We start from the raw sequence: 15,387 nt of genomic DNA on the forward strand, positions 1-15,387 counted from the left end.
TTTTGTTGTCTATTTATCAGAGTGCTCTTAATAGGCAAGTCCCTACAACTCACGTATAGTCAACTTATTTGGTTAGTGTCTAAGTTTGCCTTACAATTTAAGCTATTATATTGTTTTGAGTGTTCACTTTATCAAGAGGCCAAGTTTATAAATTATGATGAAAAATTTTGGGTTAAGATATCCTTATCAAAATTTGGTTATGATGGGTTTTTAAACTACTGTATTTGCTTTGAGGTGGGTGTTATATATGAATAATTAATCAACAATTGAATTAGACTCATCTTAAAACATTTTTTTTCTCCATTCTAATCAAATTTAATTTGGATATCTTGACCTAAGTTTTTTTTTCTTGGAAAATATGTAGTGGCTTGATTAGGCAATCTACTAACCTAATCACCCATATTTGATTATTTCTTGTGCAATTTAATTATAAGGTATCTATTTTTATTTAATACTTATTTTGAAAAAAAATTTCCCTAAATAAAAATTAAGGTAAATTATGATACTTCATGAAATATCTATGGTTAAAAAACTATCCCTACTAAATATAATAATTTATGATTTAAAGTATTATCATTCATTATCCGTTATTTTTGAACATTCAAGAGAGCAATGGACTTCCCAGAGAAATACAAGCAATTATGGAAAGACTGGGATGTTCGTGTCCTAATTTTACTCAGCCTATCCATCCAAATCATCCTCATATTTCTCAGTCACTTGAGAAAAACATCTGCTTTGAGATGGATACGAATGATTGTGTGGTGCAACTACCTCCTCGCTGATTGGGTTGCTGACTTCTGCCTCGGCCAACTAAGCAACTCCATGGATGATTCTTCCTCTTCCTCCAATGTTATCATCGCATTTTGGGCTCCCTTTCTTATTCTCCATCTTGGTGGCCCCGACACTATCACTGCCTATTCGATGGAAGATAACGAGCTTTGGGCTCGCCATCTTCTCGGCCTTGGCTACGAGCTTATTGTTGCCTTGTATGTCTTCATCCGCTCACTTCCAAACACTCGCCTACTCACACCCACTCTCTTGATATTCATAGTCGCCGTCATTAAGTACATAGAGCGCTCTTACTCACTTTACAAAGCTAGCACTGAAGGCTTCCTCAAGTCCATTAGCTCCTTTGAGAGAGAAGTACCAACAAAAGATTTGAATGATTTGAATCATGCTTTTTGGTTATACTCTGTTTGCAAGCCTTTCTTCATCAATGCCGTTCCAAGTTCTGAGGTTTATGTTAAATTTAAAGATCTTGTCTTCGAGATGTCAGCAGAGAAGGTTTTAAAGACAACAAGTATGGAGCTTAGTTATGCATATGATGAGCTTTACACCAAGGCCGTTGTGAATCACTCTAAACATGGGTACATTCTCCGATTATTCTGCTCCATCTGTATTGTATTGTCTTTTTTATTCTTTTTCATTGATTCGAAAGATGGTTTTGACAAACGTGATGTGGTCATTACCTATTTTTTGCTTGCGGCATCGCTATGCCTCGATTGCTTAGCTACTATCATGCTCGTGTTCTCAAATTGGATAGTGGTTTCCCTCCTTAATGTTAAGCGGTTGAGCAAGTGGAGCAGGTCGCTAGCTAATCACATTGTCAAAATTAAAATGGCATGGCATAAGAAAATGTATCATTCATTAGAGATGCCACAGTTGAATCTTCTCCATAGTTGCCTAAAAAATTCTACACCAAATGAAGCTCCTAGGCAAAGGATGATGAACTGGATTTCAGAAAAGTTTGGCTTAGTGCGGAAGATAAAGTTGCGCTTACGTTGGAGAAAGGATTTTGAAACTTACACCTTATGGGCATTGCAGCCAGAACAAACAAACCAAGGACTCATGAATATCATTGCTTCCTATGCAGAAAGATGCTTGCCTTTATTACTTGAGGATTTCAACAAACCAGTGGGCTTCTCTTTTCTTCAACAAAAAATACCTTGGGCTTTCCCGACATGTTTTGAGCTTTTAGAGGGTTTGTCACTTGATCAACAAATTCTGATATGGCACATGACCACTGAGTTCTGTATTCACTGGCCGAAGTCTCTACATCCAATATATTATAATCAAATAGAGATTGAAGTGGATGAAAGTAGATCAAGAGGAATAATGAGAAATAGTGTTGAGATGGAAGCTTGTAAGTACTTGTCTAACTATATGATGCATATGGTGTTGATGCGACCTAACATGATGCTTACCATGAGAGGAAGGAGCCCGATGGTATTTTGGGATGCTTTTGATGATATGGTTCAATTTATTTATAGAAATGTTGATGTTCAACACTTGTTATTGCCAAATGCAGAAGTTAAGGTGTGTAGGGAGATAATGACTACTCCAATAGAGTGGACCAATGAAAAATCTTTATTTGTAACAGCACGTGCGCTTGCTCATTTGATGCTTACTATTGGGGATGAAGAGAGATGGCATGTTTTGACTATGATATGGGTGGAGCTTCTAATGAAGGGGGCGAATAGTTCAAGGGCTGATGTGCATGTGAAGCAGTTGAGTAGGGGAGGTGAGCTCCTAACTTCTATTTGGCTTTTCAATAAGCATGCGGGAATAGATGATGTATTTTTTACTCATGAATATATGATGGGCGATAAGCTTGAGATATCGAAGCAGCTCTTATTAAAGATTGAACACCACTTGCAAGAACATAATCAAATATAACTTATATAAGTCATCTTAAGTTGTGACTAAATTGTCAATATTGTAATTCAATCTTTTTAAAGGACTCTTATTGCAACTTGTAAGTCCATATTCTAAATGTATTATCAATTATCTTATTGTACAATAATCGAATTCAAGCAGTCTTTTGAGTTGATTCAAAGAAAACTTATTAATTTTAAAATATTTTTTACTCATCATATATGTAAAAAATGTTCAAAATTTATATATATATATATATATATATATATATTACTCATCATATATGTTTTTGGTGGGGGGGGGGGCAGCAAATTCCACCATTTCACCTTTGAATATAGTAATTACATACTTGTTGACCCTCATACTAGTGTCGGGTCGAGTCGACCGCGCAAGGGGGGTTTCAAAAGCGAAAGAGCTCGAAATCGCGCAAAAATAATTGTTGTTAGTTCTATGTGGAATTTGGTTGGTTTGATCAATTAGGCGTTTCCCCGTGTTGTGTGTTTGAGTGTCGCAATGTTATGTGTCCAAGTGTTGCAATGTTATATGTCTGAACGTCGCAATGTTATGCGTCCGAGCGCCACAATCTTGGACAATTATCTACTAAATCAAATAGAGAATAGAGCATCACATCGCTCTATATTCAATGTGTAATGCAGTCAGACAGACTGGAGATAGAGTGTTTAGCACCGCAATGCTCCAAACTGACGCCACAACACTGAGAGGCAGATTGGACAGTTTTTCTTTAGGGTGGCATCCCTTAGTGTAATATACTTACTTTTCTTTTTTGTTTCTTGTGTGAGAGCGGTATAAGAGAGAAGGGAAACAAGGAGAGTGTGAGAGAGAATAGAGATTAGTATTTATTTCTCTTAATTTTCATAGTGGATTTCTAGATGTGGTGTGGCTCTACATGTGATTTTTTTCCTAATTCAAAATTTTTCACATTAAATCCTAATTTCCTTTTATTTCCTCTATTTTTATGTTCTTGTTTGCTTCATTGCGTGGTTTACTTCAAAAACCCAACAATTGTAACGAGTTCCATGTCTTTTTTTTTTTTGGATAAACTGTGATAGCATAGAAAATTTGTTCACTTGCTTGCCACTGAAGAAAAGAATTAAATTCTGTTGCATCTAATGCTTTATGGGACTTATTCTTCACGTTCTTCTCCTCACATCCATGGACATGCTTGGTGGGGGCAGCAAATTCTGCCATTTCACCTTTGAAAATAGTTAATTACACACTTTCCATTTAACTATCACAAGGAAGAAATATAAGCTTCTTTAATTAAAATTTGTAGAAACAATTCATTGATAAATATAAAGTAATTTTTAACTATACAAAATTAAAATCATTTCTGATTTTTTTTCATCACAGTATTTATGTATTTAAGTATGAATGTCTATAAATCTTGTTGTACTATGAAGACATCATCCTAAAAATATAGATATTTAAAAAAACGGCTCGAAAAACTTACCTATTAATTCCAACAATATATATTAATAATATTTGATGAGGTACCACTAATATAAATAGTAGGAATTTCTTTAAATTTATATCAAGCAAAATGAGAAATAAAAATAAATAGTTATTCCATCAAACTATATTTTCTCAAACCTTCTTAGCCTTGTCTAATTCTAAAGCCTTACTATTCCAACAATATATAGTAGTAAGGTGATACAAAAAAAATTTCCGCTCTATAAAAAGGGGCTCTTTGCTGTCTTCAGTAATAGGTAAACAAAGCTCACCAATTGTTTCCAAAGAAGAATAAACTCCTTTCCCTTACCTCTCTCACTCTCTTGCTTGTAATATCCAACTCAAAACTAAGATGTTTAATGGTGTTCATACTTCTGCTATTTCTTTATGATATTTTTGGTTGCACCTTCGGCTCATTTTCTTTTCTGATTTTCATTGAGTGCTATTCTATAATGCATATAATCATTTTGATTTTTTGTTGTGCAGTAGATTTTTTTTCCTTATACATTTACATGACTTTTTTTGTTTACAGTTGTAATAAATTTCTCTACTAAGTGAATGCCATGAGTGGCTCTCAATTTGAAGTTCATAATGATCTTCCAACTGTGGGAGTAACTGCCTTTGGCGGAATGATGAAAGAGGAGTTATGCATGGCCAGTAAGTTTTCTTGCTATTATTTCTAAGCTCTCTTTGTTGATGGTTGTGCAGACATTCATTTCCTTGTTTAAGCAGACATTGGAGATGAAGCCTACGAAAAAATTGATACGTACTTCGAGAATAAAAAATTATTTCGACAGACACTGCCGAGCAAAGCCCCACCTAAGAGACGGCTATGGAAGCTTTCCTGCTGTTGTTTCTAAGCCCTCTCTCTACCTCTCGAAGGAACCATCACAAAGTTAGTATAATTGTCCATCCTATGCTCTTTTTCGATCCACCCTATCAACAACCATCAATTTCTTTATAGATCTACACTAACATAACCTCCTTGTTATTAATATGTTATTAATAGGTGGTTATAAGTTTCTAACTAAACTATTTCCCGGACTTTAGATGGTATAAACAAAATAAAGCCCAGGCTTTTGAAGTTGCAAATAAAACAGAGCTCTTATTAGCTCAATATCATGCTTCCTCAGTGACGGCGGTGCTGATTTACTTTGTTTCTTTTATTTAGCATGTGTGCTATGTTTGAAACCTTTAGTTTTAGTTGTAGCTTAGTAGTAACCATATAGCCTGCTCTATATCGTCCTTCACATCCGTGTATATATATATATTTGTCCCGTTGGGAATGAGAGGATGTTTTTTGGCAAGAATTCTCTTATTATGTTTATTTGTTATTTTCTGTATCCTGAATTCATTTTCAGGTGATGGCTTTGGTTCTCAAAGAGAGACATCACGCCTAGGAAATTCACTAGACTACTCTCTTTTCTTGGTAGCAGTATCATTTCGTATTAGAGCTAGCAAGATGCCAACTCGTTGAAATCAGCAACGAACTATACAAGAACTGGTGATTGCTAATCTACAAAGGGAAATCCAATAGCTACAGCAATGCTGAGCTCGGTTTGAAGAAAGGAAAGTAGTTGCAAGGCAAGAAGGAGAAGAAGATATCAACCCCTTCCATCAAGATCTTTCAACCGACGAGGAAGAAGACCACCATAGGCGGGGTGGTTCGAATGATTGTGGAGTCAAGAATGAGCTACCCGACTTCGATGGGCGAATGGTCCCTACTGAAATTTTGAATTGGATACAAATGATAGAACGAATTCTTGATTTTAAGGACATTTTGCCTGATCGAATCGTCAAATTGGTAGCAATTAAACTCAAGAAGAGTGCCTCCTTATGGTGGGAGAATTTCAAACGAAATCGAAACCGAGAAGGTCGGGGCAAGATCACCATGTGGGCCAAGATGAAGAAAGAATTGCAGCGCAAATACTTTCCCAAACAATATCGTCAAGAGCTATTCCTAAAATTCCATCGACTGCAACAGAATCAACTTACTGTGGAACAATACATTGCTGTGGAACAATACATTCCATCGATTATGTGTCTCTATAGCAGACGTGGTTCAACTTCAACCTTATTGAACCTTGCAAGATGCAATCAACTTAGCTTTGAGAGTGGAAGAACAGCAAATCCAAGGAAATATATTCTAGAACAGGAAACCCATCTATGAAGGTGAAAGAAGTAAAGGAGGAATCAAGAAATCTGATGGTGGAAGCAGCTCCTTGACAAAAGAGGAATTTCATGTTAATAATAGTGGGCAAAATTGGGCCCCTGCTACTGGACATTCGTCAAGCAAATATTTTAAGTGCCATAGATTTGGCCACATAGACTTGGGGTGTCCCAACCGCCGTGTGATCTCCCTTATGAAGTATTATGACTTAGAATCTTCTGAACGAGAGCAGTGGCATCCTCAAGAAACTACCATCATTTTCACAGACAATGAGAATTTGTTGGTTCTTCGACGGCTACTAAATTCACACAAAAAAGATGTTTGTTAGCGCCATAATATTTTCCAAACTCTTTGCACTGTTGGCGGAATAGTATGCCAAATGATAATTGATAGTGGAAGTTGTGAGAATGTGGTGTCCACCACGATGGTTGAAGAGCTCAAGCTATCGACGGAAGATCACCCCAAATCATACACACTCTACTAGATTCATAAAGAAAACGAGGTTCAAGTCTCCAAGTGGTGTCTTGTCAATTTCTCCATTGGAACTTTTGAGGGTGATGAGCAATCCAACAACCGTACAAGAAATTTTAAATGATTACAGTGTCATCTTAACATATTTCATTCCTTCTGGATTGCCACTCCTGCGAGGAATTCAACAAACCATAGATTTTATACTGGGAGCTGTAATCCCAAACAGTCTCATCTACAGGCTGAGACCAGACGAGCAGGCTAAGCTCAAATGACAAATTGAGGAGCTTCTATCCAACGGCTTTGTGCGACTGAGTGCCAGCCCTTGCATTGTGCCTGCTTTGTTAGTTCCAAAAAAGGATGGAACCTAGGATGTGCATCGACAGCCAGGTTGTTAATAAAGTTACAATGAAGTATCAATTTTCTATTCAACGCATCGATCATTTTTTTGATCAATTACATGATGCGACGATATTTTCAAAAATTGACTTGCACAAAGGATATCATCAAATACGAATGTTGCGGATGGTGGGTGAGTTTCGCTTTAAAAATTTGATGATTGATTTTAATTTTAAATATTTAAGGTTTTGACATTTTTGGAGTTTTGGCCTTTCATGAACATTTGGGTGATATTTTGAATATTTGGAGTTAACCCTTCTAGTTGAGATCTATATTTGACACGGACATCATCGGGGTGGTTATGGGGAATTTCATTTTGTTGATTAAAACTTGTTGACTCTGCCATCTCGTCGACAAGAATCGGGTCTTTTGCATGCTTTATGTCTTTATTGATGAATTTTCATTGTTCACAAGCCTCGAATGACTAATATGAACATATAAAATCAAATATCCAGGTCAATGCCACGACTATATATTTGTTAATTGGTTCAAGTCGTGTTGATTGTCATCCTAATTAAGGAGAAGGATTGGACTTAATCTTAAGTTCATATTTAGACCCGTGCAGTATCCTCAGGTGTCACATGTATAAATACAACATGCTTGCGTAGACCCATGCAAGTGTTTAGGGGACATTTTTAAAATTATTTATTGAACATTATCGACTCTGTCTAAGTGCTGACAGATGATCGGGTTCATTGCCAGCTTTAGTTTTTATTAATGAATCTTTCTTATTTAGGGTCTTAAGGGCCTAATATGATAATATTAAAATAAATATCTCGGTTAATGCCGTGGTTGTATATTTGTTTGATAGTTCGAACCGTGTTGACTTCTATTGAACCACATAGAAGGATCGGGTTCGAACTCGACTTCATTTACTAACCCGCTCAGCATCCTCTGACGTCACTTATGTGCCCATTCTATGCTCGTCAAGGACCATACAGGTGTATGATTGCACATGTAATTCTTTGTGTATGTGTGTATACATATTATAATGCATGTGTGAGTGCATTTTTAGAATATTTGATGGGCCTTCTATGTAGCTTGTAGAAGCTTGTGTTTGTCGTAGCCCTTTTGTATTTGCCCATAGTTTACATGTTGATTTGCGCGCATTGTCTCGAGATTCATGCCGATCTTCTTGTGTGACTTAAATTGTTCAAATTGACTGTCACTCATGGGTATTAAAGACATTCCGAACGCAACGACGAAGTCCATTTTTGCTATCAGATGTCATTTAGGTGGTGTCACGCTCTAATTTTTTAGATTTGCGCGTTGTAACTCGTGATTCATGTCGTCTTTTTAGATGATCCCAATTTAATAGGTCGATAGTGATTTTTGGGTGTTGACGACGCTCCGAACGTAACAATGAAATCAATTTCGCGATTGGACGTCATTTGGGCGTTACACATCAATTTCAGGTGTCGGTCATTTCCTTGGACCGATCTCATCCAATTTAACTGCGAGAGATCTCCTCTTAGGCGAACTTGATGTCCTGATTGCAACGGTGCAGTTTGTTTGGCAATCGGAGGTCGTTTGACCATTTTAGTGACGTGTCGCGTTAACACATGCGTTGCTTGATTCGTCAATTTTGCCCTCTTTGCGCATGGATTGATTTGTAGGGGTCAACATCATCATCATGAACAATATATCTAAGATATCTAAAGCATGCTCTTATTAATGACTTGTTTGCCTAAAGTCACAATCCATCTAATTATACTATACGGTTGGTCTTTATAATTCAAGTTTACCTTCAACTCCCTCTCTATCTTTTCAAGAAGAAGAATATTATCAGTAAAAATCATATCTTTGATGAGCGATGATAGGGAGAGAGTTCAACCGATTTACGGATTTGGACAAAGAAGCGTGCAAAAGGAAGAAAGATGAATACCTTTGCAATGACCAAGCTCCTGTTTTTGACGAAGGAGGTGTGACTTCGGCTGCGACAGAAGAACTGTGATGAGGTGTAACTTCGGATGCAACAGGAATGAACGTTGTCAAGGGAGGCGATGTGATAGGAAGGAATGTTGTCGAAGGAGACGAAGAAGTTATTTAGCGACTCTAGCCTAGCATGCGCGGAGGCAAAGTCAAAGAAGAGTTGTCGAGAATAGAAAGAACAAATGAAACGGTTGCCTAATCAATTGGTTAGATATGGTAGTTTGCGTCAGATTTGCGGCAGAAATTTCGTTGCCAATTTGCTTCAACTCCACTGCAAAAAAATCGCCAAAAATTTCTATTGCAAATATGTTGTCATTTTTGACAAAAAATAATATGCTATAAAATTTGCAGTAAACCCACGGCAAAATATTTACTTTTCCATAGTGAATCCAAATATAATGATTTGATTAACTTCTGTGTAATAAAACACCATCTTGATTTGATCAATTCAATTGCATCATAAATAAGTTGTCCTATGAACTCGTTCGGATTTTTTCTTTTTTTCGATAAATTGTTATAACATAGAAAACTAGACCTATAAGCAAAAGGTTTTGTTCACTTGCTTGCCACTGAAGAAAAGAATTAAATTCTGCTGCATCTAATGCCTTATTGGACCTATTCTTCACCTTCTTCTCCTCACATTTTTTGAGAAGACAAATTAGCTAGAATCTTATTCCAGAATAATTGTTTAGAAAAGTTTAGAATAGTATTTAATGACTTTTATGAAAGAAAATAGAAGATAGGAGATTGAAATGTGTTGGTACAATCTTAATAGCGGTATCACTAATATAATATAAATAGTAGGAATTTCCTTAAATTTATATGAAGCAAAATGAGAAATAAAAATAAATAGTCTATTCCATCAAACTATATTTTCTCAAACCTTCTTAGCCTTGTCTTATTCGAAAAACTGACCTATTCCATGATAATGCAAGAGCACCAATTGTCTCTTTGCTGCCTTCAGTTACAGGTAAACAAAGCACACCAATTGATTCCAAAGAAGACTAAGCTCCTTCCCCCTCTCTTTCCTCCTCGCTCTCTAAGTTTTGTAAACTAAGATGTTTAATGGTGTTTTATCTATTTCTGCAATGTTTTATTTTCATATTTGTGATTTATCTTTCTTTTTTTGATATTTTGGTTGCATGCACCTTCGACTCCTTTTCTTTTCTGATTTTCTGAAGTGCAATTCTGTAGTGAATATAATCATTTTGATGTTAGAGGCTACTCTTTTGGTCTGTTTGATTTTTTTTAATTTACAAGCCTTTTTTTGTTTACAGTTGTAGTAAAATTCTCTACTAAGTGAACACTATGAGTGGCACTCAGATTGAAGTCCATGATAATGCAAGAGCATATATATACAAAGTCAAATATCAGCGTATGAAGAAGTTGTTCATAAAAGTTCAGATCTTCATTTCCTGAGTGAATATTTGTGCTCTGGTTGTATATTGGTTCAGGTCTAAGGCCTAATATGGGAGAAGAAGCCTTTGAAAATATGAACCAGTACTTTGACAGGAAAAAACAATTACAAGAAGAGGTGAAAGCTATTGGTCACAAAGGAATGGCATTAGCGAGCGGGATATAAGGAATGGCATTAGCGAGCCGGAGGCTCCTTCTAAGGACCTTGTAACTCCTTTTTTGTTATTAACGTGTAGGCCTTTCTATGAGTTTTAACAAAAAAAAAAGAAAAAAAAAAGAATGTAGCCGTCACCCTTCCTTTCGCGTGCTTCTTCGGCCAAGTCATTTAAATAGACAAGTTTAACTCTATGTTAAAGAGAGTTAAAAGTCTCTGTTAATTCTATTTAGCAAGATTTGGCTAAACCCTGTGCGGATCCTTCTCTAATGCTTCATAAATCATGATCACATTATACCTTAATCTTTATTTTATTAACTTAATTATAATATATTATATTTAATTATATTTAGTTACTGTTAATTAATTATGATTAATTAAAATCAATTATAATTAATTAATTATTTTATTTTATAACATAATGTTAAATTAAATAATTAATTACAAATTAAAATAGTACCAAAAGTTCTATTTTTGATGTTTGCAGTGCGCACGCTTCTCTAGTGTGGTGGGAGGGAACTCGATGCGGCGCTTACAATAAGGTAGGCGAGTCTTGTGCACATTTTTCTTCGGACGACGGGATAAAAATATAAGTACCAGTACGCGCCTTAGTGCCGTTGGGGAAATAACTGCGCTTTCAAACAGGTGCCCGAAGTCTCATGCACGCCTTTCTCTGACATGGTGGGATTGAAGATTTTTTGCCACGGTGTCATCCGACACTACCTGTGCACCCATTTCTTTAGCACGACGGGAGGCCTAGACTCATTAATTTTTTCCTAAACGAGGGAGACGCCGGGAGGCTACCAGATTTCCCAGTAAAATAAGGGAATTGCTTTGAACTTAAATAAACAAGTTGAGGACCAAAGGTTGAACTTAATATGACTACAAGGGAGTTAGACTTGGACTCTAACTTGAACAAATGAAAGAAACTCTAATTCAATTTGAACATCAATTGATCTTGTAAATTTTTGATTTAAAATTGAACTAAATGAGATAATAATGACTTAAATTGAATGAGACTACATAGGACCCGAATTAAACTCGAATAACTTGACCAAAACTTGGACAAATGCAAAGGACTTAGACTTTAATAAACCATATGAAATCAAGCCTAAACTAAGATACAATGAGCCAAGATTGATTCCAAATAACAAGACATTTCCAAATGTACAAACAAGAACTCATAGAGAATGTTCAATCCGACGTTTATAAGACGTCGGAAACCTTTCCGGCGTATTATCGACGCAAAATATGTCAGCCAAAACGTCGTTTCTTAACCGATTATTTCGGCGATATATGTGTCGAAAGTTTACGACGCACATATCCGACAAAAAGGGAGATTATATAGTTCTTAAAATGAATATATATTCGCGTGTTATATATATATATTAGTTAATATGATTTTTTTTTTCATCAAAAAGGGAGATTACATAGTTCTTAAAATGAATCCACAACTCTCTACTAATCAAAGAGCTACAATAGAATGTATGATTCCTTATCTAGAATTACAAAAATAAAACAATAAATTTCAAAGGAATCAACTCAAGATAGAAAACGAACCACCCACAATATGCAACCACAACATGAAGCAAAATCCTGCTAAAAATGACATAGAAATCAAAATAACCATTGACCTAAACCAACAAATCGAAGAGGGGCACCAACTTGCCATGAACATAGACAACACGACAAGATAATCAAAGAAAAATCAATCCAGCAATCGAGCACTAGAATATGAAGAGTTAGATCTAAATGGTGCTAGCATGAAACATCAGACATTCAGAAAATAGATAAATAGAGGTCTTTCAAAAATGTTTGAGAGGACAAAATGTGTTTTTCATTTTAGTTAAATATCTTTTTTTTTTTATTTTAAGCATTTTGATCTTCTATTTTCTATATTTTATTTTTTATTCTGACAAATAACCATTTTTTTTAGATGATGAGTATTAAAATACAAATGTTAATACATTTACACGCGCGTTCGAATTTGCAATACAAATAAAATATCAACTGCTTGATCATGTTTCTAAATATGTTTTAAAAGTTGGACTTAATTTTGATATCATTGTTATTTAGGCTTTAGTTCTCTAAATAGAGCTCCTGTTATAAAATAAAAATTTCAGGTTAGATGCATGCTCTAGAAAAAAAATATTTGAAAATTTTAGAATAGTATTTTTAAATATTTTAAATCTTTTTTATTAAAGAAGATATGTGGAAAGGTTTGAGTAGCTCCAATGAAAAATAAGATTAAAGAGAGTCACCTTAGATGGTTTGGTTACTAAAATGACAACCTTGTGATCCAATTAAGAGAGTAGATGTATTAGATTTGACTTATATTAAGAATGGTAAAGATAGAACTGAAAAACTTGATTATAAAATATGAGAAATAATGACATTTCTTTATTAGATTTAAATAAGAATTTGACTCTTAAAATGATACAATGGAGAAAAAAAAATTTATGTAGCCAACTATTAAATTTATATTAGGCAAAGTGAGAAATAAAAACATATAGTCTCTTCCATCAAAATATATCTTATTTAAATCTCCTTTAACTTCTCAAGTTCTAAAAACTTTCCTATTCCAACAATACATACTAATAAAGTGAAACAAAAATTTTCTCCCTCCAAAGAAGACTAAATTAACTCCTTCCCTCCCTTTACTCTCTCACTCTCTATCTTGTAATATCCGACCCATAACTTAGATGTTTTAATGATGTTCATACTTCTGCTATGTTTTATTCTCATATTTGAGATTTATCTATTTCTTTTTAGTATTTTTGGTCACACCTTCATATTTTCCTGCTGTTATAGGTTGCTCTATTGATCTCTTTGATATTTTTTTGGTGCAATATCCTTCAAGCTTTTGTAGATTTAGAAGCATCTGATGCCTTACGGGACATATTCTTTACATTCTTCTCCATAAAACCTTCCTATTCCAATAATATGTATTAATAAAGTGATACTAATTCTTTCCCCCTCTATAAAAAGGGACTCTTTAATTTGTTGCCTTCAGTTACAGGTAAACAAAGCTCGTCACTTGTTTCCAAAGAAGACTAAACTCCTTCCCCCTCCCTTTCCTCTCTCGCTCTCTAGCTAGCTTGTAATATCCAACCCATAACTAAGATGTTTAATGGTGTTCGTACTTTTGTTATGTTTTATTTTCATATTTGTGGTTTATCTATTTCTTTTTCATATATTTAATTGGTTGCATGCACCTTCCACTCATTTTCTTTTCTGATTTTCTGAAGTGCAATTCTATAGTGAATATAATCATTTTGACGTTAGAGGCTGCTCTTTTGGTCTTTTCGAATTTTTTTTTTTGGTGCAATGGGATTTTTTTTTTTTTTGAATTTACAAGCCTTTTTTTTGTTTGCAGTTGTAGTAAATTTCTCTACTAAGTAAACGATATGAGTGGCTCTCAGATTGAAGTCCATGTTGTTCTTCCAATTGCGGAAAAAGAGGCATGTAAGCTTTATTGTTGTTGTTTCTAAGCTCTTTTTGTCACAACATTTATATACAGGATTATGAAGTAGCATATATATATACATAAAAACAATTCATTACAGGAAGAAGCTGCTCATAAAAGTTCAGATCTTCATTTCCTGTGTGAATATTGATGCTCTGCTTGTATATTGGTCCAGGTTGGATTTCTAATATGGGAGAAGAAGCCTTTGAAAATATGAACCAGTACTTTGACAGGAAAAAACAATTACAAGAAGAGGCGAAAGCTGCAGTGCCCAACAAAACCCCTCGCAAGAGACAGCTATGGAGGAGTATTAATATATTAATTATAGCGTAAATGTCTGTGTTCAAAATATTAATACATTTTAATTTATAGTATATTTTTAAAGTAAAAAAAATATTGATAAAAAATAAATTATGTTAACATATATTATAATTTTCATCACTTTAAATTTTATTAATTAAAAATAATTATATCATTATATTATAATAAAATTCAAATATTTCTATTTATATATTTATCAATTTTAACTGAACACATTAGTGTTCAAACTTGTTTATTTAAGGACCGAGTATTTAAAATGTTGTTCAAGTTTGTTTGTTTAGTTAGTTTTTTTTTTAAACCCACGGCGGGGCCTACGTGTTAATTTCCAAAAAAGCGGTTACAAGGTCATTAGAAGGAACCTCCAGCTCACTAATGCTCGAAATAGCTACAAGATAAAAAGAAATAAAACCTACGAGCCAGTGGTTCCTTTTTCTAAAATTACAAAATATATTTAAATTAGATTAAACGATCATGAACGAGCTTTAATTGAACCGAGCTTTAATTCTTTATATAATATTATTAATACTTACACAGCCAAGTATCAAGATCCAAGTCGTCAAGAGGCCTCCACGTGACATGATTAGTGAGGAAAGGGAAATAATAAGGTCACCATTCACTCGATCTGGACCAAGCCAAAGATCTCTTATGTAAATCTCAGTGCCATAAATTGATTTATCATTTGTGAGCTCAGAAATATCATTTCCTATCTCTGAAAGATCTAGTTTAGATCGTTCCTCTTTACAACTAAGGCCCTCCAATACATCAAGTGGCTTAGAAAGTAGCTTTGAGTTCATGGGGACACCAAATAGGTCAGAGAAGCTTTACTACTCAGTTAACAGGGAAGGGGCTACACCTATGTATTTGTGGGCTCCGAAAATTCGGCCCCGGCCTCCCCGCCGCGTTTTTTTTTTGGCGAGGGAGTTTTAGCTGAATAAG

The 15,387-nt window shown here is 34.8% G+C and overlaps 1 protein-coding gene across 2 annotated transcripts; it reads left to right on the forward strand.

The window, feature by feature from the left end:
- The first annotated feature begins 447 nt into the window (after nt 1–447).
- Nucleotides 448–14,537, forward strand: LOC110111792. Of its 2 annotated transcripts, none has more exons than XM_028695284.1 (6): nt 448–2,521; nt 4,658–4,782; nt 4,858–5,020; nt 5,487–7,153; nt 14,041–14,129; nt 14,306–14,537. In XM_028695284.1, exons 1-2 carry the CDS (start codon nt 613–615, stop codon nt 4,681–4,683), a joined length of 1,935 nt encoding a protein of 644 aa, XP_028551117.1. In that variant the 5' UTR covers nt 448–612; the 3' UTR covers nt 4,684–4,782; nt 4,858–5,020; nt 5,487–7,153; nt 14,041–14,129; nt 14,306–14,537. The 2 variants fall into 2 exon arrangements, with proteins under 2 accessions (XP_028551117.1, XP_028551118.1); XM_028695285.1 differs by having other exon boundaries at nt 5,562–7,153.
- Nucleotides 14,538–15,387: the final 850 nt, after the last annotated feature.

The sequence above is a fragment of the Dendrobium catenatum genome, unplaced genomic scaffold, assembly GCF_001605985.2.
Source record: "Dendrobium catenatum unplaced genomic scaffold, ASM160598v2 fragScaff_scaffold_621, whole genome shotgun sequence".
NCBI classification, from domain to species: Eukaryota; Viridiplantae; Streptophyta; class Magnoliopsida; order Asparagales; family Orchidaceae; genus Dendrobium; species Dendrobium catenatum.